General features: G+C 39.2%; 1 protein-coding gene across 5 annotated transcripts; it reads right to left on the reverse strand.

Annotated features, from left to right (window-relative positions):
* Window positions 1-5,085: 5,085 nt before the first annotated feature.
* Window positions 5,086-23,863, reverse strand: LOC141596882 (uncharacterized). Of its 5 annotated transcripts, XM_074417151.1 has the most exons (13): window positions 23,542-23,863; window positions 22,749-23,446; window positions 21,032-21,153; window positions 16,401-16,476; window positions 15,886-16,013; window positions 15,163-15,229; window positions 14,470-14,585; window positions 13,887-13,953; window positions 13,023-13,107; window positions 11,062-11,231; window positions 10,110-10,253; window positions 9,796-9,924; window positions 5,086-5,448 (listed from the first exon to the last, which is right to left on the reverse strand). In XM_074417151.1, the coding sequence occupies exons 1-13, from the start codon at window positions 23,846-23,848 to the stop codon at window positions 5,287-5,289; spliced, it is 2,271 nt and encodes a 756-aa protein (XP_074273252.1). In that variant the 5' UTR covers window positions 23,849-23,863; the 3' UTR covers window positions 5,086-5,286. The 5 variants fall into 5 exon arrangements, with proteins under 5 accessions (XP_074273252.1, XP_074273254.1, XP_074273255.1 ...); XM_074417153.1 differs by lacking the exon at window positions 11,062-11,231 and having other exon boundaries at window positions 13,023-13,097; XM_074417156.1 differs by lacking the exon at window positions 5,086-5,448 and having other exon boundaries at window positions 9,795-9,924; window positions 10,110-10,144.
* Window positions 23,864-24,073: the final 210 nt, after the last annotated feature.

A 24,073-nucleotide genomic window follows, 5' to 3' on the forward strand; every position in this document is an offset into this window, starting at 1 on the left:
TCAAATTTTGGGCCTAAATTGGAGAAATAAGTGGGTAAAAAGCAAGGACATTGGATTTGTATGAAGTATATGGAAGATTAAAAGCAAGAAACACCAAATTTAAGCACAAATTTGGAATTTTTTAGACCAAAACACCTTAAGTATGCGAAAATTTTGAAAATAAGCAAATTGGAACGAAAACAAGCAATAGAACAACAAAGGAGTGATTTAATTTCGACAATATTGTAATTGGGATAATTAATTTGGTGATTAATGAATTATTTGAGGGATTTAATATGAGTGAGTTGAGATCTAGAGTGAAGATAGAAGACAAAGATAGAGAAATGGGGGATTTGTTAAAGTAACGAGATGATGAAAGAGATAGCGTGAGTTATTGTTTGGGTGAAGTAATTATATGGGGGAGGTGGGATCTGTTTTGTGTGAAATAAAATGGCAAAGTGAAATGGCGACTGAAATTTCGGTCGCCAAAATGAAATTTTCAGTCGCCAAAATTAATTATTGTACGAAACTGTGTGGTCGCCAATTTGGCGACTCAATGTAGTCGCCCGTAATTTTTCTCAGTCGCCAATTTGGCGACCATGCTATTCAGTAGCCAATTTTGTTCGCCCGAGACTGAAATTCTTGTAGTGCAATAATATAGGAGATCCATCTTGTGATATTGTTCTCGATTTATGCAATTAAACTTCAATAAATGGTTAGAACCCACCTTGAGGGAATGGCTTCCCCAAGGCAAAGAAAGACAAAACCAAATCAAGTAATATTTTTACTCAACAAACAACTAGTATAGGTGTAAGTGGAGATCGAACCCAAAGGACGGGAGTTTAAAGAGTGTTATCAATGCAATTTGCTATGTCTAATGTCACGATGTTGTGATTGAATTTGTATTCTAAACTATTACAACAAATAACAATCAAATGTAAACAAATAAAAACTAAAGCAACTAAATCAGATGAGATGTAAAAAATTATGGGAAAAGCAGTAGGGTGTCATGGTATCATATGGGTAATTAAGGTAATTAACAAAAGATTAACAAAAGATTAAGTAGAGATCGATTAAGAAAAAGTGTCAACTTAAGTAAATGAATGAAATAAGAAAGAGCAAAGAAGAAATCCTTGATTAGATGGGGAATTGTCACCTTCTTCAAATTAACTCAAGAATTCTTCAATTACAAGCTTAGATCTAAGAACAATTAAGGACAGATTAACTAGAGTATTTAGTGCTAATACTAGTCTAAAGTGTTGTATCTTCTTCTAATTACAAGGGACTATTAATATTCGGTGTTGCTCTTTCACATACGCATTTTACTCTTTCACATACTTTTTTTCATAAATTTTCCATATTTTGCCCCTCCTTTCAAAGTCTCAGCCAAAACACACCCAAATTGTCTCTTCTCCTTCCTCAAAATCTGATCAAATTACTCCTAGAATTTGATATTATAGATCACCATTATCAATTTATCATAGTAACACTTATTGTACTCTCGATTTTTTCCCCAAAAAATTGGTTTGCAAACCCTTACTTTGATAAACAAAAACTGCGTACTACTCTCCATCACTAAAGTTCTAAAAGCACTCAAATTGAACATATTTTTCATTCTTAATTACAATTAGATAATAGAACAAGTATTTGTAATCATCATTACTAATATGAATAATTTTTATTTTTTTTTACTGTAGTTTTGTTTAGTAATTTAAGATGTTCAAGTTTATTGAAGGTTTTCAAGCTTATTACGGGTAAGAGAGACTAAGGGTGGTAAATTTTCGATAATGTAGCGTTAAAGGTGACAACATACACGAACTCTGACGGAAACGAGGGTATTCATCAGCAAGACAGAAGTGGCGGAATTTACTTGATGTGCGCAGGGGACGATGAGGATTTCATGTGCGCGAAGGGGGGATGTAGACAGACCTGTGACTAGTAATGATAGCCGGAGTTGAGGGTGGCTGGGTAGAGGTGGTTTGGTAGGGTTTGTTGGTGGGAGGGTGGGTGTGAGAGGGGGTAAGTCGTGGTGGATTATTGGTGGTGGGTTGTTGGTGTTCATGTATTGTAAGGGAAAGGGGGGAAATTGAAAATTGATTGTGAAAATGAGAGGGGTAACAAAGTAAAATGCGTATGTGAAAGAGTAAAATGCGTATGTGAAAGAGCAATATCCTTAATATTAAGTACAAGTTTAGGGTTAACTAAGGGCTTAAATAAAGTATAGGCCCATAAAAAGAATCCAAATTCTTGCAAGACTCCAGTGCAGCTTGTGGGGATTGGCTCTGAAATGTCAAACTCTACTCAAAAACTCGAGCGAGTTGCTGGTGAACTCGCTCGAGTTCAGCCTGAACTCGTACGAGTGCAGCTGTGCTTCCTTCCCTTTGCTTTGTGTTGTCCCTTAATCTGTGGGGACTCATCATGGACTCGTGGGGATCATCCTCCATTGCGCATAAACTTGATTTATTTCACTACAAGTCTTTGGCCTTAGTCTCCGCTTGATGCTTGGTCGTTAGATGCTTCCATTTAGCTCCGAAATGCTCCATGAATGCGAGGTTAGCGCTCTATTCCTATGAATGGCACAAAACCTTATAGTATAGCAAATAAGAAGTAAACGATAAATTAAACGACCCTGATAGTCATAAAAAATATGCAAAACGAGGCTAGTTAGGGGAATAAAAGTGTGTAAATATTGACCACATCACAGTTTGAGAACTCTTTAAAAACAAACCTCAAAGTGTCCACTCAAATAAAACCCCTTTAAACAAGTTTGCAAAATTGTTCATAACGTACCCCCTAATAAACGAAACACAGTCGAGATTTAATAACCGAACCCGTCCTTAGTCGAACTAGATTTCATACATCTATGTTGAAGGTGGTTTAGGCGTAAGTTACATCTTCTTTTGTAACTTACATTTCAAGAGTATCGTTTTTTTTGGTAGAATGTTAGTTCTCATTAAGCACAAGCAAACTATTACAAGCTAAATAATTAAAGGATATACCTACATACGGGCAATCCAAGCTTTGTCACTAGCATTACTGATTTCATTACAATTTATCAACTTATGCGTTAAGCTACTCTTAACTTGCTGAACACCACATAAATCGAGTTGTAATTTATATCTTCTTTTGTAATTTACATTTCTACACCTTTCATTTCGTTCGGTCATTGAGTTGTATCATAAATCGAGTTGTAATATACATCTTCTTTAGTAATTTTCATTTCTACACCTTTCATTTTGTTTAGTCATTGAGTCGTTTGTGGCTAGTTTACCTGTGTTGTAATCTTCTTTTGTCTTTCCCTTTACTTTCCTCTATTTTTATCGCTTTCTAAATCGATACACATGCTAAATGACTTCGACCAAGTTAAATTGCATCCAAATTGACAAAGGAACGATTATATATTAGGATTCAAAACAATGATTGCATATTCAACCTAATTCATTAAACAAGGCAATTTAGACTCAAATGGTTGACTTAGTAGAAGCCGCTATGTGTCGACGGGTAGGTTGTCCGATTAAAGGGATTCCCAAAACGTACCTTCACCATTACCCATGATCTTTCGTTTCCTGATGTCTAAATCCAAGTGGTTGCGAGAGTCGCTTCTAATCTAGAGTGATTAGGGATGAATTTAAAGAGCTTTAATCATTCAAAACCAATTTTGCTTTGTGCTCTTTTGGTTAAAGTGTAAAGTGGGTTCGAATGGGTCCGAATTCTCGCAAAATTCGGTGGTGACACCTCTTGTTTTAATCCGATTCGACAATAGTGACCTCAAGTCGAGTATCGATAGCCAAGCCGGCGTGTCTACAGTTTGGTAACACTGTTGAGGATACACACTAATGAGCAATTTGCCTTTAGGGTGTGTTTGGATAGCAAAAGTGGAGGGAAAGAAGAAGGAGGGGGAAGGAGGAAAGGGAAAGTGAGAGAAGGGAAGGGGAGGGAGAATGGGGAGTGGGTGTTTGAATACAATTTCCCTCCAAATCTTGCCTATTGTGGAGAGATTTTGATTAGGCTTGGAGGAGGAAAATTAGTCCCTCCAAATTTCTCCCCCTCCATTTCCCTCCACCCTAATTTTCTATCCAAACAAGGGATTTTGAATCCCCTATTCCCCCTCCCTTTCTTTTCCCTCCAAATCACTTAATCCAAACACACCCTTACTGCCCTAAAGGTGAGACTTCAAAAGGATCCGTTTTGATGTCAAATGCTTAATTTAGTGCCTTGGATCATGCATACACCCATTAGTCTTTTCCCGACCAACCACCTCTTATTCGTGATGGACATATGGTTGATGTCATAGGTGTCTACATAATGTGGTCCAGGATAAAGAGCTACTGATCAGTCTAACTGGATCCACGCGATCAAGCAGCTTGCAGATGCCTTCAGGATTGTACAAAGATGAACAAGCTTCAGGTCTCCCTCCTGCTGTATCTATTCCTTGGTTTCGCTTCAGTTTAGATGTTGCATGTGTCCCTAAACACCAATATATTACCATGCTTGCTCTCCAGAACAGGATACCTACTATTGTCAGGTTGGTTGCTAGAGGTTTTTATCTAGCTTACAGATGCTACACAAACTATTTGAGTCAGGCAGATGCTAAGTCCTTACGTCATCTATTTTTCACATGTACTTGCTCTCAATTGGTTTGGCCAGGCATTTCTCATTAGCTTAATCGGTTTCTACAAAGGCGACCAGAAAGTTTACATATATATAGATCTTGATTCGGTTTCTACGCAGCTGAGAAGCCGAGATGAGCCGCATATATCTACATCTTAATTGGTGGTCTGTCTCTGTGAGGCCCATGCATAAAATTTTACATGATTGTAAAATGCTGTTGTACATACTATTTACAATGTACGTCGTCGTCGTTTGTTGTCTTTTTTTCGTATTGGGGTGTCTCGGTGAGTTCTTTGTCCTTTGTATTTTAAGAATGAACTTGATGAACAATTTGATCATTCGCATTCAATTTGTTCCACATCATTTAGTAATTAGCCTCTTCCTCTTTCTTGGTCTTTGTGCCAACACCAAAGGACAACAATTGACAAGTGACGGAGGAGTAAATATCAACACAGAAAATATAGCAATCGTGCAATTTGCATTGCAATTTGTACGGATTTAAATTGTAACAATCTTATTATTATCATACATCGCATTCCTCAATTATTAGTTGAGAATCTCATGTCAAATATACACACATTAATCGAACATATTTTGATTTGAAACGTTTTAAAAACAAACTCATGCATTTTTACAAGGGTTTAAAACTAGAGGGCAATTATGGTAAAGCCAACTGAAATAAAGAGATGATATGACTCATACGTTTTGCACTATTGACACAATAACAGTCACATGATCAAACTTTCCGCCCCTGAATTCAGGATGTCCAGCAGCCTGAGCAGCATCTGCAAAAGGGGTTCTCGCATGAGGTGATCTTCCCACTTCTTGTGATCGGGTAGCTAAGAGCTCTGCTATGTCCTGCAAAGTACAAACCAGAGAAGAATAGAAATGAAGGCAAGTTACTAATGTCAACTTTCGTTCCAGCAATTAAGACTTGGTAATCGTGGACACAGCAATGTGATGCAATTAGATGCCAACCAGAAGAACACATATTTTTGTATGAAACGGTATAACCATTACAGTAACAGACCACTTTACTCGGGAGTTAAAAGTAACCCCCATATAGTTTTATAAACCAATTTGACCTATGATGGATGCAACTAACATCATGCGTTATCACTTATCCATAAGCCAAGACCCAACCATTTACAACCCATATGACCCATCAGAACCATTCATCAATGTCAACCCGTCAAACTGCATTAACTAACATCCAAAATTTATCCATCCTGGCATTTTCAATTCACCAAATTATCCTAGTTTGCTCTAAGGGCACAAATATATTTTCATTGATAGCTCACCACGAGCTCTTATATGAAAGTGATATCCAAAAGAGGAATAATTATAATCTGTATTTCTCTAACCATCATATGAAATTCGTATTTGGACTCGTCTTTTCCTGGAAATAAGAGAAAGATCACATGCTCTTCCTTTATCAAATATGTTTCTGCTACCTGGTTGCATCATGAAACGCCGTCACCACCCAGGAAGAATTTTGTAAATTTGTACTCTTTCATTTCCATAACTTAACATTGTTATTCATTCTCTTTCATGTGATCAAACTTATCAACCTTAGAAGTTGACTGCAACCAATTGCCCCATACTCTGCTCCATTCTTGCATTCATTTGATCAAACTTATCATTTAAACAGTGTTGTTGAATCTGCATTACCTCTTGTAAAGCTTGTCATAAATACTTGACTTATGACTTTCCAACTTTTTGTTAAACTTGTCATCTATACTTGACCAATGACTACAACTTCTCTCGCTCGTTTGTCGAACTTCCATTGTAAAAACCAACTTGCCCACCTAAGTAATTGTGATTGAGAAAGCTTTTATGTTTGAAGTGAATAACCGTAGGGAATGAGGACTTGTCTAACAAAATTGAAACCCAAATTTCTCAAGTCACGTTCCACTTTTTACTGCAAGGATTCCCTAGTACGTGGAGTGGTAGTGCCTCTTGCTTTCTTTCAAGGCTCCCCTGTTGTAACCACGTATGTCTAAGAGCCTCTCTCATCTTATTCTAACAGATCTGTTCCCTACTTCCCTAGTAGCAATCATGATAGTGTCAAATTGTGACGAGTCAATAAGTTAATGTTATCACAATAAACATGCTTGATACCGGGTTTTAGTTGGACTTCTTGTAATATGCAGGTTTGTACTTTTGGTTGCAATTTTAGAGTCTTAGCTTATAACTTACCAAGGCAAAGAAGGAGGGGCAAAGGTATGCCAAAGGAATAAGTGCAAAGTAGAGAGAAGCAAGCAAAAGGAAGAATTGGAGCCTTGGCATACACAAACAAGAGCCAAAATGAAGAATTGAAAACTCGGTTTCACAAGGGTAAACTTCAAACGAGTATATCTCGGGTTCTAGAGCTTGTATCGATGCAAGGCCAAGTTGTTGCACCAAGTTACATCAAGTCTTTCTCTTATTGAATTCTTGACTAGTACTTGTTTGTTAAATTGTCTCAATAGAAAAGTCTTCATTTTTACTCTTTTTCATGTTGTTTCCAAACCAATGCTTTCTCCTTTTATGTTTCCTACAAGTTGAACATTGTTAATATCCATTGTTTGTGATTAGTCCCAATTGTTGAGTCTAAATTGTCATTAGTGTCTTAATTAGTTAGTGGAGTCTTAGTTAGTGATTGTTAATTAATAGTTACAATTCGAGTCTTTAGTAAAAGGTCCTTCCCTTGGGTTCGACCCTAGCTTGCCATTTTACTACCTTGTTGTTAGAAGATTAGTAGAGTCTAGTTAGATCTATAAATTGTTAATTTGATAGTTAATTCTAGTATTTACGACAACCGGTCTTTTCCTATCAAATCACTTGTTTATTTGCAAGATTCTCTTACCTTTTGACGAAATTTGTAGTGTTTGAGATATGTTTTAGCTCCTTTACTTACAACATCGGTGCAATTCTGATTCTACAGAGGAGCATCTTTCTTTAACTAGGTTGCTAGTACTGCCTTATACATTGCTAAACGATGAACGGAATATGCCATGTAGTTCACAATGCCAAGAAACTCTAACACTTGCTTGTATGAGAGTTCACCATCTGGAAATTCTTCAAGTTGGGAGACAATGTGGGGTCGGAGATGACATTGCCTCTTTGAAATGAATATACCGAGGAAATCTGTTTATGTTTCTCTTACGACCATCTTCTAATCACAGAGCATAATTTCATACTATAGAACAATAGTATAAAACTGCGCCAATAGTGAAGATTGTGAATCGATGACATGAGAAAATAGAAGAATGTCATCAATGTAGACCAAAGCATTTGAGCGAATACGCTCGAAGATTTTTATCATGTCCTCTTAAAATAAAGACTATTTTGTTTTTAGGTTAAATGGCATGACCTTCCACCATTAGTGTCGATCGAGTATGCAAAACACTGTTTTCGGTCTGGTCAGAAGCTAGCTTTGAGATCAAACTTTGAGAAAGAAGACTTGCTAAGTTTTTGGGCCGGAATCATCTTTTCGTAATAGAAACTTATCATCTGCAAGAAAATGATTGGGTGGCTAGTACTTCATTCCTAGAATACTAGCCTCAGCTTCCCAAGAATGTGGTCAGCCTCTTTGTTGACATAAAATGCCTCACTCGCCCACAGGGAGGTAGTTAAAGAAATTAAGTCTTCTTTGTGGAGATGTTCTATATTCTGAATAAACAAGGTGAAATGATTTGGTTTCATTTCTACACGGCTGGCTTTCGTCGCATTGATGGCTTCGTTTCTCTTGAACGACAATGTTATGAAGAAGAAGAACTCTTGATTTTTTTGCCATAAACATTGGAAATTTTGAGGAATTCGGAATGAAAATCAGCACGAGGTTTTGGTTATCTCATCTCTGATAGGTTTAAGGGCTTCTACAGAGTAAATATGAAACACTATTGTCTATTGTAAGGGATTCATATGCTTTAGGTCTTGGATTGTGAAAATGATATTTATCCATTTTATGCCACCTATATCCCATTTTGAACCCTTACTTTGACCAATTGCATCATCAGTGTGGCACTTGTTCCCGTGTTTTGGCTTCATTTGAATATTTCGCTATTCCGCATTAAGCATACTCTCGAGTAGACCTGTACTCGGGCCGGGTTGGCCAGGGGCGGGGCGGGCTCTCCTGGTCAAACCCGGGCCAGGCCAGGGGGAAGGGGCGGGCTAGGCCGGGCTGGGATATGCTTGGCCCGGGCCAGGACCAGAGACGGGCTAAGAGCGGGCCGGGCTGGCGGGCCTTGCCATTTTATTTTAGTTTGTTTTTTATTTTTGCTAAAATGGCGGGCCAAGGCCGGGCTAGAATTTCAGGACCCGGGCCAGGCCAGGGTTAACGGCGGGCTAAGGCCGGGCCGGGTCATGCCAGGTTGCATAAAATAGCGGGCTAGGCCGGGCCGGGTCAACCCGTGCTGATGGCCAACTCTACTCTCGAGAACGAAGTCAAAGTGCCACGTCGATGATAAAATTGGAATCCAAAATAATAGGGTAAAAAAAAACTCTCGAAGACCCATAGGGTTAAATTGGACAAGAAGAGAAGCCCAAAGGTAAAATTTCACCTCATGGGGCGAAATCACCCCCCACCTGGTAACATTTCACCCTACGTATTTTTTTGGACTTCAAATAGATGGCTGGTGAAATTTCACCCCACCGCTCACCAGGACTACTCCCTTTTCGAAAGAAGGAACCACCCTATCCTCGAAAACAGCCCCTCCCCTCCGAACTACCCCATTCCCGCCTATATCAGCACCCCAAAGCCGAAATCCCTCCATATGCCCTCCCCCCACCCTCACCTCTCGAAAAATCGACCCCACCAACCGAAAACCCTTTCCTCCCTGAAAAACCCTTGTGGATTTTTTGAGAGGTGAGGGCAGGGAAGGGTGTTCTGGGGATAATGATTTTCGGCGGATCGGTGGTGAAGTAGGAAGTGGATAATTTCTGCAGATTGGTGGTGGTGGGCTGATTTGTGGTGGCTTAGGGTGCAGGGTTGCAATATAAAGGGCGGTGGTTGGTGGCGGTAGGTTGGTGGCTTAGTTATTTTGTGGTGGTATAAGTTGGATTAGATAATGCCTAAGGGTAGGAGCCTAGGAGGTAATCGCATTTGTGTAACAAGGAAACATAACAATCTATTGATATGTAAACAATTAATTGAATAGGAGGGAATATTGGTAAAAAAAAATTACTTCTCGAGTCACAGTAAACAACATTAGAGGAACACACCTTCACGTTCTTTCCATCTTCCACAGCTTTGAACACCAAGGAAGCTATTTCACGTTCATATAGGTTATCGAAAAGGCCATCTGTCGCTGTCACAATAATGTCACCATTTTCTAATTCAACATGGTATTCCTGAAAAAACAAATAATCAATTGGCATAAATATTATACCACGGATAACGTTCAGTACGAAATTAAGATAAAAACCAGCAGTGCATTACAGTCTCTTCAATTATTTCACCTAAAATTACAGGGTCGCTTGTAAAAAAAAAAAAACCGGAACAGACAGAACGGTAAAATTTTCGCATAATAACATACCTCTACGGTTTCCACTGGATTCTCGCCGAAGCTAACTGCATAAGGAAAATTGAATTCATGAAACATGGGGGAAGATTTCTTGAATACAGTTCCATTCCTGACAACGATGAAGCCCGAATCGCCAATATTTGCCACATGGAGGACCTAAATTAAAAGTAGATCCATTTGTGAACGAATTCAAAAGACACGCAACTTATCTCCCTTATGTATTGATTATTTATTTTGCAATTCACACGCCCAATTTAATGTAATCACGAATTCCCCTAGATTCCTGCATGAGCAATAAACTCCAAGTCTCTCAACAATGGTTATCAACACATTCGAGTACATCACAGTAAGGGCAATAGCAATGGTGGATAAATAAGAAGTTCCATACACATAAGGAGCTCCTTATATGAAACCGGTTTCTAAAGTAAGAAACTAGTTTCATGTCATAAAAAGGAGAGAGGAAGGAGGACCACAAAGAAAATATGAAAATTTTACCACTGAGATTGAATAAGAAGTTTCATATGTGGTGATGTGTCATTAGAAAAGTTGGCATGGAACTACAACCATTGCTATTGCCCTAAAGAACCGGCATAAAATGGATGTACAAAAAAGCCTTATTCAGAATACTAAATACTATACATCATTGAAGATATGAGGGAATGGCGAAAAGGGAAAATTTGCCAGAAGTTAACTGCTTCAAATAAACTTGACTCACAGAAATTCATTAATTTACGTTCTTAGTAAAACCAATGTTTTTGTGTGGATGTTTCCTAAATAAGGTTTAAAAAGGATCTAACAAATGCAGATCACTATTCGAATTAATTTCAGCAGTCATGGAACAATAAGTACTCTTGAACAGATTTAAAGAGGGTTGCTACGAAGACACTAATATATTACATAAAATCAAGATGGAGAATCATAAGTGGACGCAAACAGAAAGAATCAACCCAGCCATAAAACCTACCTGGTCAACAATGTGAGCAACTAAAACCCTAGCTGCTCCAGAAGATTCTGTTTGTGCAGCACTTTGCTGGAGCAGCTCTTTCAAACTGTTTAATCCAGTATTCAGGCTCTCTCTTGCAAGCCTTTCACAATTCTGAATAAGCTCTTGAGCATACAATCCCTTGTCTATCCCTGAAAACAGAAGCCAAGAGACATTGACCTCATATCTTCGCTTAGGATCAACACTGTGTTTTGGAGATCTTTCAAAACTTGTCTATCTCTAGAAACAGAAATCAAGTGACCCTATTGATGCGTGCATTTTTATCCTATATTTACACGCATTTCTATGTTATTTATGTAGCATCTAGCTACAAATGCCCCCGAAAGTGAGCTACATCAAGTCTGAAGATGTCCCGTTTGCATGCATTTTGGAGAAAGAAGAATCCAAGCTTGGAATCTGTCACTTAGAGATGCGTGAAGTGGCTTCAGAAGGTGTCTTTGAGTTCATCCACGCTGACATAGTTCGATCGACTAAATTGGCTGCTGAAAACTGGTCGATCGACCACTTCTTATTGCTGAGGATATTCGATCGAGTAACTACTATGCTCGATCGAGAAGGGCGTTTACTAGGTTCCTCGATCGAGTACTCTTTTCACTCGATCGAGGTGTTTTACCTTGATTGTGCTCGATCGAGTGGATTACTTCTGCTCGATCGAGTGATTTTGCCGTGGATATTATTTTTACGCAATCCTTAAGTTTTACCTAGTGGATCTTTTTAATCCTATCTTAGAATAAATAGGAGGAGGAGAGTAGAACGATACATCTCTTCTTTCATCCCTTCTTCTGGATCTCACTTTTACTTTCTACTCGATAGACCTAAACCTTTGCACTTTCGGAATTCATTGTAATCGGTATTCTTCATCCTTAATTTCAATCCTTAATTTATTGCATCTGGTCTTATTCTATCATCTCTTTCTCTATTTCTTTAATTCTTGTTCCTTTAGCATTAGATTTCTAGCATCGGTGTTTACGATTTATCGCTTTATTAAGATGTTCAATTTAATTGTTTCTCTTACTACTGTTAATCTCTCAATTTTAATTATGCATAGCTAATCTCTTATGCTCTTATGCTGGGACATAGGGTAGCCATGGTAATTAGGGAGATTAAGATTAAGTGATTAGGCTTGGTTAGAATTAGGTTTGTAATGTTAATCACTGCATTTAATAGCGATTAGCTGCTTGAGTCGACGCATTTAGCTAGTTGATTTGATATACCTTTATCTAGATCGGAAGATTGGAAGGGGTAAGACCTGCAGTGAACATTAGGACATTCTAATGAGGGCGGAAGCTAAGTTAGTAATGTTTTAGGGGGAATAGCGGACCGGAAGGACCTATTCACTACCCTACAGACCGAGTTTTTACTGACCTTTGACCTTAGATTTGATCTCTAGAAAATCATGGTGAACCGACTGTCCTAGCTGTTTCTCTCTTTCTGGTAATTTCTTTATTATTCATTGCTTGTTTCTTTATTGTTTCTTCTCTCTTTATCTCCGTAGTTTAGAATCAAACAATCAACCCCCCAAGAAACGGTTACTTAGACAGACTTAGTTTAGCATACGACATTACCATCTCCCTGTGGATTCGATACCCGACTGCCTCTACTACATTTTATAGAGACCGGTTGGTTTTATTTTTGATAGGGTTGCGACAGCCGTGTCACCTATCCACAAAAAAAAAAATAAAAAAAATAAAAAAAAAAAAAGAATGTTCCTCGATAAATAAAGTTTCCTGCTAGGTCTTGAGTATATAAATTTTCTGGTCTTTAATGGCACACCTTCAGACCTGGGCATTCACGTATTCTGACACCCCCTGAACTGAGCAGGCATACATGACATATTCTAGTAATGCATGATAAACTACACTGATTAATACTAGAGAGGTTGCAAATGCTGATAATTAACTAGCAGGAATTCGGAAAGTCACCTCCAAATGACCATTGACCAACACCATCTGCAACCCCAAACCAATTATCACAGACAAAATATGCATCATCTCCACCTGCCAAAGCCTGGCATTATTATTATTTGAATTACTGAACTGAATGCAGACTCAAGAATTTGAGATCTACAAGAGCAACCAATACATATATTCGAATCAAACGCTAAGAAATGAACGCACGCATACTTATTCACGATTAACTGGCATATGAGCAAATTTGGTAGCATGATCTTTATCATACAACTGTATGTGATGTTAGTTGAATGCCAAGGGGGAGCCTACAAGTATTTCTGTAGTACGCACAGCTTAATTTTGAAAATCAGGCAATTTGATACACAGTCGCACAGACATCAATATTTTCAATCATCACTCATGTCCCAATGTCTGTAATTAACTACACAATTACACATTACAAGTTGATAACCTCATTTGATTCCATGAGTAAAATCCACTTGGCGTCAACACTAAAATGCTTAGTTAATGACCTTGTAACGTCTTCAAAGTACTACCAGTTTTTTCAATATTGTAGCGGACCGCTTTACATCTTTTAAAGCCTTGAACACATTTTGTAGCATACACCTTGTAAGGTGTTAGATCCAATCTGTCGTGAATCCCCCCTTGAAAGCTAAGGTCTGGAAAGATGCTCAAATACACAGCGTGGTACCTAGTGGAGAGGATGTTTCCCGACAAATTCCCACTTCGGTGATGATCAAGGAAAGAAACATAGTACTAATGTCATAAGGTTGGCAGCTAGTATTCTTGAAGCTAAAAGTTTTGCATATCTCGTCAAATCTCCAACACTTGAAAAGGAAGTTACTTAATAAGGAGAATTAAATCCATAGACCATACCTCTGCTGTATGAGCAACTGATGCAGCAGCTGATACCACACACAATGAGGGCGCTGAATTTTCCACACTGTTCAAAATCAGATTGGGGGATCGAGAAACAGGAAATAAGCGCCATAAGTTAATTATTAATTACGAGAAAAGCAGATAAATAGAAGTATAGAACATACAACAGCATAAAAGGGCAGCTCGGTGCACAATGGCGTCCCCGCTAGGCGAGGGTCCGGGGAAGGGTCCCACCACAAGGGTGTAATTGGGGCAAGCCTTCCCTTGCCATTTTGGCAAGAGGCCGCTCCAAGGACTTGAACCCGTGATCTCACGGTCACAAAGCAACACCTTAACCGGTGCGCCAAGGCTCCCCTTCAGAACATACAACAGCATAATGTACAAAAATGTTTTGCGTTCCGTTTTTCTGTCAAAAATCTAATCTATAATTACACATTAAAAAAAGAGGTTAAAGTCCTTTTCAACTAGGAAAGTCCAATTAAGAGCTTCTAGGTTCCACCAGAAAAATTAAACCAAGATCAAAAGGCCCCTTAAATAAAAGAAACCGAATAACGTCGGCCAAAACTGTGCAACAGTGTACCTGAGATTAATTTCTGCTGCTGCTGATATCCCTGGCCCTGGATCAGCAGCCACAGAGATCTCACTATGCAGATCAGCATCTGACAGTTGTATGGAAGGAGTGATTGCATCATTAACCTAAAAAAAGCGAGTAAGCCACACAGAAGTTACTTTCTGGAAGCATGAACAAAAGAACCACTTTCAGCAGAAAAAAAAATAATTACTCTACAGAATTAAACAGTCATACACAGGACATATCCAAAAAAGAATGAAACTAATGTGGAAGGAGAAATATCAATTATATAAAGTGATTTAAAGTTCAGAAATTTAACTTCTGAAGTGTTCATAATGGTAACACAAGACTATCACTTTTGCTCTGCAAAGTCCTCTAACATGACTAATAAGGTCAGCACCATGGTAAGAAAACAGGAACTTTTGGGTTGTTTTTTTTTTTTTTTTTGGGGGGGGGGGGGGGGGGGGTGATTAGAACCTACACAAAGATAAATACCAGCGAGATGTACTGAAGGGGAGAGAGAGAGACTGCATAAGCAAGTCAATCCGAAAGAACTAAATTCCATGCTCAAGCAGGCAGACAATATTCTACTAGGGAAAAAACTATGAGAATAATTTATATTAGGAACAAATGTTTATTCCTAAAAAAATATATCTACTATCAGAAACATCTTATGGGCAGCTTGAAGCAGGTAACCCATACCTTTGTGGCTTCTGGTAGTGATGCCATAGCTGATGGCACAGAAATTACGGCTGTTGAGCTTTGCACACTGCAGATTCGAATGGCGAGGAGCCACAGGAAGCAATCGAAGTAAGATTAATCTAAAGACTACGAAAATAGCCATAAAATACGCTATAACCAATTATGCTTTCAGCAATCATCATCAAATTATTAACCAGAAAATACTCCACTAGATAGACGTATTGCTCATGAATTCTTCCCACTTGTATACAGATATCAGTTAGGAATAGTCAAACTCAAAAGAGTGTATAAGCAGAGATACGACGCGATAATGTTATTATGGCCAACAATAAGAAAGTTCAAAAAATTCCTTCAAATTAGATTTAAATTTACAAATGTTGAGCAATACTGACTACTGAGCACAAATGGGAAGATCAGCGAGGATTGGGAGGGGAGACAACAAAAAATCATTACTTTGAAGAAGGACCCCACTGTATCTCGCATATTAGAAAAGTCTACCGAAAAATATAGAACAATATAACTGAGATAAGCCCTGAAACATGGTTTGAAAAGAGAGAAAGACGGAAAATTATTTATAAATAAAAACAAGATATCAGAATAATATCCTAGTCAAGTATACAGAATTACGCCAAAAGGGGGATTGAAACAAAATTGCTTGCATCTTAAAAAGAACCCCGGACTTAAAATTATCTACTTCTGAGAAAAATGGGTGGAAGAGTCTACCCGTTAAGATGAGCTTCTTCTGAAGCTATCCCAGATAATTCAGGAACAGGACCAGCTGGTTCAGAAATATCTGTACTCTCTGGATTATCATCAGATTGCAGAATGGCTGAATGGACAGCATCATTGAACTACAAAATATGTTGGAAATTTGTCCATTTAGAACAGATAAGCCTGTTTTATAAAATTGTCATCTCTAGATGATATTTTCTTGAATTAAGTGCAACAATTAAATAAAGTAATTAGCTATGGCAACTAAATTAACTTATAAAGTGAATAACATCACGTTTTTGATGACTAAAATCATGTCTTAAACTACAAACCAGTGACAATTTGGTGCAATCATAGTCCGAAAAAGAGGCAACTTAAACAACTGAAGATGCAACTTGGCAATTGGCATTACATTGAAGGATCTTTCCAAGACAAAAGGAATGCCATTCATGCAGCAATACATCCATATCTAGAATAAGCAGATATCATAATACAGATAGTTCAAGGATAAAGAAAGACCATCACACCTTCAAGGGATAAGATGCTGATGAGATAGGACGTGACAATGCTGAGATGTCTTCACTTTGTAAACTGATTTCTTCTCTGGGGAATTCTCCAGGTGACGAGGACAGGAAGTATCAGCATAATGTAATAGGAAGAATCAAAATTCCTAAAGTGTGGCAGGTCAATCCAAATCTGGTTCCCACTTCGGCTACTTAATAATAATAACCAGATCTATAAAAATGCAAAAAAGCAACGAGAACAACTACAACATATAACCATAAATATAGGTTAAATAACGAAAATAAATAAATGTTAGGAAACACAATAATCAATACTCTGTACTTCGTATATGAATAAAATTAGCTCATAAAAATATGGAGAAAATTTCTAAAAAGAGTTGAAATTAAACTGAATGAAAGAAGTACAAAAAAAGGAAAAATTGGAAAAATAAGCAAAATAGTATTAAAAGCCAAATATTAAAGCGAAAAGAGAATTAGACTCCATCATCTCCACGCTGTCGTTGGCTCGTCACTAACATCAGATTATCTTTAATCTCCAGTCCACAGAGCTCATATTTTTTCAATCACTTTGTCCATGTTTTTTTTGGTCTCCCTCTACCCTCACAATTTTATAGTACCTCATTCTTCAACCCACCTGATCAAGACATCGATTAGCAATGACGTAGCTAGGCCTGGGCTTGCCTGGGCCTTGGCCCGAGATCCTTTTTTATTGCTTATGTATTACTGTACAAAACAACAAATATGACAGCTTTGTTCTATTAGCATAGGTCGTTGGTGTAGTAGTAATTGACTAGTAAGACACTGCAATCTGAGACGTCGCAGGTTCGACTCCTCATAGACACACTTTGTGCTCTTAATTTTTTTTTTTGCCGACTAAAACTCTTTGGCCCTATTATTTTAGCTTGCATGAGTGGGTTTTTTATTTCTTTGATTGTTTCTTGAATGAAGAAGCTTATGCCATGAGTTGTCCCTTCAATTTTTACAACTATTCTTGTAATATTTCTTACCCCAAGATTCTTTATTAATTTCTAAATATTTTCATGTAATATTCATTTAATAATTTTTAATTTTGTATTCATAGATTTTGAGACATATTGAGAAGATAAGTGTTATCGAAAACCAATAACATGTACTATAAGAGATATGTCGAGGTATTTTAATTTCGTCGACATAATTAAGTCGAAGACGAAAAGATTAATTTCGGCCCCACCTAAGATTTGGTTCTGGCTACGTCCCTGTCGATTAGTCTCCTAGATAGCCAAACAATCTTAACTGTTCCGGGCGTAATTCCAGAGCAGATTTGTTTACCACGTAAGCTTGGTGAAATGATGTCTTTCCTTGTCTTGACTCTTCCTTTCGGTCTCTCCTGAAACGATGAACAAACTGAGGGCTCGGCTTTGCACCGAGCGTACTCACTCCGACGCTCAAGTCAGTAAACTTAAAGGGATTAAGTTGTGTGTTACTTGACAAAGTATATTGTAGAGAGATAAGGGAGTTTATACCAGATGAATAGTGAGTTTTTAGGTTAGATTGTGGATCCCCTTCTCAATGAGAGAAGTGGAGTATTTATAGACTTTCACTTTTTGTCACGTAGTGGCCAAGTGGGCCAAGTGGCGTAGCAGGTGGAAAGTCTGTTCTACCCTCGGCCGAGGGACCCATGGCAGGCCGGCGGGCCCTGCTGACTCCCTGCCGAGGGGTCTTGGATATGAGTACGCGGATATGTCTCCTGGCGGAGACCCAAGTGACAGCCGTTCGGCCTGCGCGGCTAAGGTGTCAAGTCCGACTCGCTTTGGATATCTTTGACCTTGCTCAATATGTTGACTCGGTCGGGTGAGAATATGCCCCATCAATTTGCCCCAAGCGTAGTCTATGCCGTGGTATGGATCTTCGATGAGTGTTGAGCGTATTCTCCGCAAGTAAAAATTTCGCCCGCTTCTTCTACCTCGGCTTGGTTCTCGCTTAGGCCGCACCGTATCCCCCTCCACATGGATGTGTAAAGGGCATTAAATGTGGAAAAGAAAATGGCGCTGGCCGAGACCGAGGTTGTGAGTGCCGTGTGCTTTTGATTGCCCCGGTAGGTCCGCCAAGCTTGGTTGAGTCAGCGGGCCGTTTGGCAAGTAGATAACAAGGAGCGTGTTGAAGAAGATACGTCGATTGGCATTCCGCCAAGTAGCGTGTCAAAGAAGATTGGTAACTGTTGTGACGATTGACATTCCGTGTCTGCATGCTTGACACGTGTCTCGTTGTTGATTGGTTGACGCTTCATGGGCTTTGCCCTGATTGGTCGGACTGAGTGGGCTTTGCCCTATAAATAGGCGATTAGCCCCGAATTTGGCCTTCCAAATTCATTCTCTCAAAAAATTTTCTTCTTTTCGCTTAGTTTTCTTTGACGAAACTTCTCTCTAGTGTTTGAAGCGTTACTCGGCGTAACACTCTTCCCAAGGTAAATAAACAAATTTTCCAACTTTTAATTGTTAAGTTTTTGTTGTGAACATGTCTTCTCGCCGATCTGGGACCTAGTAATCCTGCGCCGGGGGGTTCCCCGTCGCGCCTTGATGAGGAGGAGGCACTGGCCGCCATCCCGATAAGGTCCGGGGGCCCTAGGTCTCCTTCTCCTGAGGTTGATGATCATTACTTGGAGGATTTCTCGAATGATGATGATGATGTTGATGATGACGGTGATGACGAGGAAAGTACTTATTCCGATGAGAGGCCGCATCTCTTGGATCACGGCGAAGCCTGTAAGATCAGTCCTGATCGTGCTTGGACCAACAAGTTCGCCAGTTGTTTTGATCCTGATTTTTTCGAACATCATTTCTCCTTCGGCAGGGAGTATAGGATTGTTATCCACAAGGAGGGTCAAGTGGTCATTTGCCCTCCCAAGGGTCAGATCGGCGTATACATCGACACACGGAGTATGGGCTCCGGTTTCCTCCGAATGCATACGTAGTGGCCATCCTTAAAGCCATGAATGTCGCCGTGGCTCAACTGCATCCGTTGGCCATTAGGACTATAGTTGGCTTTGTGTGGCTCTGTCTCTTTAAAAATGAGGCCCCAACGGTTAACTTATTCCGCCGGCTTCATCACCTTCGGCCGTCAGCCCCTGGTGGCGTGGGGTGTGGGGTGGTACAGCGTGCAGACAGAGCCGGGCGTAATTCCAGAGCAGATTCCAGAGCAGATTTGTTTACCACGTAAGTTTGGTGAAATGATGTCTTTCCTTGTCTTGACTCTTCCTTTCGGTCTCTCCTGAAACGATGAACAAACTGAGGGCTCGGCTTTGCACCGAGCGTACTCACTCCGACGCTCAAGTCAGTAAACTTAAAGGGATTAAGTTGTGTGTTACTTGACAAAGTATATTGTAGAGAGATAAGGGAGTTTATACCAGATGAATAGTGAGTTTTTAGGTTAGATTGTGGATCCCCTTCTCAATGAGAGAAGTGGAGTATTTATAGACTTTCACCTTTTGTCACGTAGTGGCCAAGTGGGCCAAGTGGCGTAGCAGGTGGAAAGTCTGTTCTACCCTCGGCCGAGGGACCCATGGCAGGCCGGCGGGCCCTGTTGACTCCCTGCCGAGGGGTCTTGGATATGAGTACGCGGATATGTCTCCCGGCTGGCTAGTTGCCTAGCCGAGACCCAAGTGACAGCCAATTCTGGGCTTGCGTCAGCTAAGTTTGTCCAAGGTCCGACTTGCTTTGGATATCTTTGACCTTGCTCAATATGTTGACTCGGTCAATGGGTGCAGAATATGCCCCATCATTAACCAACACTTTTTGCTTAGTGTCAAGCCTAATTGTCGTGGGCGAATTTACCCTTCAATCTCGGGAATGATGGGATCACAAAGAAACCAGGTCTCATTCTTCCTTTTCAACCAGCTTACATTGATTTTGGGAGCCACATCTCCACTGAATTCTCCATCCTTTTGAATATAAGAGCTTAACTACCCGAGTAAATTGGAACCTTGTAAAATTTTCTCATCTAAGGTGATCAATCCGGCCTCTCTCGCATCCATTCCCCTAAAAACCTACACTACCCATATATTTATTCTTACTCTTGGGGTGGTCATATTTCCACAGGAGTTATGAACCCTTCCACCAAGATTAAAGGTTTACACCTAGATTAGAGTGAGATAACTAAGGAATTTGACACGGATGCTGCTGAACTAAGAGTATTTTAGTGATAAAAAAACCCAACTCGTGTAGCATAGGAGAAGTTGAACAGCCCAGTATAAATAGGTGAGCCCTACTTGAGGTTCAAAAGTTTGTCTCAATGGACCTAGCTTCCTTTCAATTCCTTTTTGTGCACATTCATGAATGAACAATATACCCTAATAAACACAAATAAACTAATATAGGATAAAAAAATTGATAAAGGAATCTTTTACATTATTTTGTCTCATCAAACAACCACTTGACACATTAACTTCAATCCAAGCAAGCCCTCCAAATTAAAATAGGAACTAATGCAGAAGATAGGAAAATGCATCAAATGTGTACGTAATTTTCAACTACACGCATGCTAATGGAAGACTCTTAGTAAGCAGCCACAAAGATAGAAAGAGAAACAACACAAGGGAGGATCCATCTATAAGGCGGCTCCACAGTGATAATACTGGAAAATCAAGTGAAACAAAATACCTGTTAATATTAGTTTCTGAAATTACAACTGATTCTTCTAGACTTGGAAAGGCCGCATCAGTAATATCGCCACTGGGTGAATCATCTTGTCCTGCAATGCTTGGAAGGCCAACATAATTAACCTACAACAGCATTGCTTTTTTTTTTAGGCACAATATTGAAAAATGAGAAAAGAGCAAGCGCATACTCTTCTGCTCCCTCCTTCTGTATTATTTAATTCAGTAAACTAACCAACCAGAGGAAATAGATGATATCACGAATATATAAACTAAGCAAGATAGAATCCATCCCCAGAAGCCTGTATCATTAAGACTTCAACCTAAAAGCTCGAGGATATCAGCTATGGCTGGTAAAGTGTCGAATGTACACAACTTCCTCCGTATTTTGAAAAGTTGAAAACATAGAGAGGTTGTTTTTACGTCACCCATAATGAAAATTACATGAAGAAGTGCATCAAGAAGCTACTTTTAAATGGATTATTGAAATAAGACCAAAGAATATAGACATATACAATTGATCGATTACCATTTATATACCACTAGAGGTGGCAATCGGGTCAGTCGGGTCGGGTTTGGGTCGGGTCACGTCGGGTCGGGTCATATCAGGTTCGGGTCATATCGGGTCAGCATACCCTTTCGGGTCGAGTCGGGTCGGGTTCGGGTCGTTATCGAGTCGGGTCATTTCGGGTCAAATGATGTATCGGGTCGGGTCGGGTTTGGGTCGGGTCATTATCGGGTCCGGTAACTTAATCGCATTACTATAATTTTTTACCATTAAATTTATTTTTTAACCTATTCTTTGGTTTAATTATTTCAGTACTAAGTCAAACATATCAATCTAAACACAAAATCACTCACATTTTGATCAAAATTAAGCTTAATAATTATCGGGTCATCAATTTAATCGGGTCAGTATCGGGTCGGGTCAATATCGGGTCGGGTCTGGGTCGGGTTCGGGTCACTGATAATCGGGTCGTGTCGGGTTACGGGTCATCATCGGGTCTGGTCGGGTCGGTTTCGGGTCACAATATTTTCGGGTTCGGGTCGGGTCGGGTTTGCTCGGGTTCGGGTCGGGTCACTCGGGTCGGGTCAGACTTGCCAGCTCTATATACCACGATGTACATATTACAAGACCTTTGTTATATAGGAGTACATAATACAAAGAGTTGTCACTATACTTATTTCCAAGTACTGTAGCTACTAGTGATAGAATGTCAGTAAATCATATCAAACCATATTTTGGTAATAATAAGACAGCACCATAACCAATAGCTTTTTGTTTATTAGTTCCAAATTGATTTAAGAAACTTAAGGAAACAACTGATATGCACGCGACATGTTTCTGTTAGAAAAAGTGGAATATCATAATTCCGTAACTCATATTATAAGAAACGACACGATAATATAAAGACATAAATTAAATAAAAAGAATATAAAAGAATGAGAGATAAATTACACATCAACCATCATATCAAATTTTAATTAATTTGTCTCATATTAAAACTCATAATTTAATTCTTAAATCACAAAATATTTCCATCCAGTACCTCGTTGAGGGTTGAGGGTTGGAATGTTATTTGGCCAAAAAAAAAATGAGTCTGGATTTAACCAAGACTAGATTTGTAGTACTCGTACTAGATTAAGCAATTAAAAAAGCAATAATAAAATCTGACATTAGAAAAAAAGACACGCTAAAATATAAATGTGGATAAACTGACCTCCTCATCAAGAATTGGTTCTGCTTGTAATTGTAGAGGAGGCAACCCTATAACTTGGACGGCTTCATCAACGTTGAGTTCAATCATTTCATCCTTCAAACTAACCTCCTCATCAAGAACTGGTTCTGTTTCTAATTGTACAGGCGGCAACTCTATAACTTGGACCCCTTCATCAACATCGAGTTCAATCATCTCATTCTTCAAACTAACCTCCTCGTCAAGAATTGGTTCCGCTTCTAATTGTAGAGGAGGCAACTCAATTATCTCATACTTCAAACTAACCTCCTCTTCAATCTCTCCATCCTCCAATGCCGCTTCACTATCCAAACGTCCGACATCAGAACCACTCTGGCTTGTGTTTTCCTCGCTTATTGATACATTACATTCCGCAATTTTATCCTCAACTTGTGATGCCACAACTAAATTATCAGGATTTTGTTGATCCTTAACAGAATCGACTTCTGTTTTCTCTGCCATTTCCTTGCAGGCCGGCATTTCCTCAACCTGAGAGAAATCCTTGGGTTCGAAATCTTGTTCAACGTCGTCATTGTTTAATTCATTAGAATGAGGTTGATCATTAATAGCTAAGTAATCATCAGTTTCTGACTGCAATTCAACCTCAATTTCGGCATTTTCGACGGCTGGAGGAATTTCGCTGGCGTCGCCGAACTTAAAAACCAAGCTACCATCCGATTGTTCTGCAAAAACAAACAAACAAACAAAAGCTTAAAAGAGTGGAACAATTAAAGTTAAGATTTGTAAGAGTATAAGAATTATGAAGTAGGAAGCGTACGAGAAGTGGAAATGAGGAGGAAATTGGGGGAATTAGAAGGGGAAGAGAGATGAGGGATGAGAGAAGAGAGAGAAATTCGTCGATGAAGAGGGGAGAAAGCGTGGTGAGAAGAGAGTTGAAGAGGGAAAGGGAAAGAGAGGGGAGATTTGAGAAAAGAGGAAGGAAATTGAAGGAGTAGGTTCATGTCCGCCATGGATGATGTATCAGAGAAGTGGCAAAGGGAGAAGGAGAGTAACTGACAACAGTGGTGACTGAGTTTGCGTCTCACACGTGTGTCAGATTTTTTGTGGATAGTATTCATCGCCATTCGGCTAAGGAGAAGGCTTCGGATGCTATCGGTCCACTCGGGTTTAAACACGAACTAGTTTTAAACCCGTGCAAAAAATACACGGGTTGTAACAGCAGGTGTTATCATTGAATATAGAGGAACATATAAATAAGATTCAATCACAACATTATAAATAGTCGTGGTGGAATATCTAGTTGAGAATCAAAATAAACACACGTAGGTGATGATACTCGCTTTGCTTGT

The sequence above is a fragment of the Silene latifolia genome, chromosome 8 (assembly GCF_048544455.1).
Source record: "Silene latifolia isolate original U9 population chromosome 8, ASM4854445v1, whole genome shotgun sequence".
NCBI lineage: Eukaryota > Viridiplantae > Streptophyta > Magnoliopsida > Caryophyllales > Caryophyllaceae > Silene > Silene latifolia.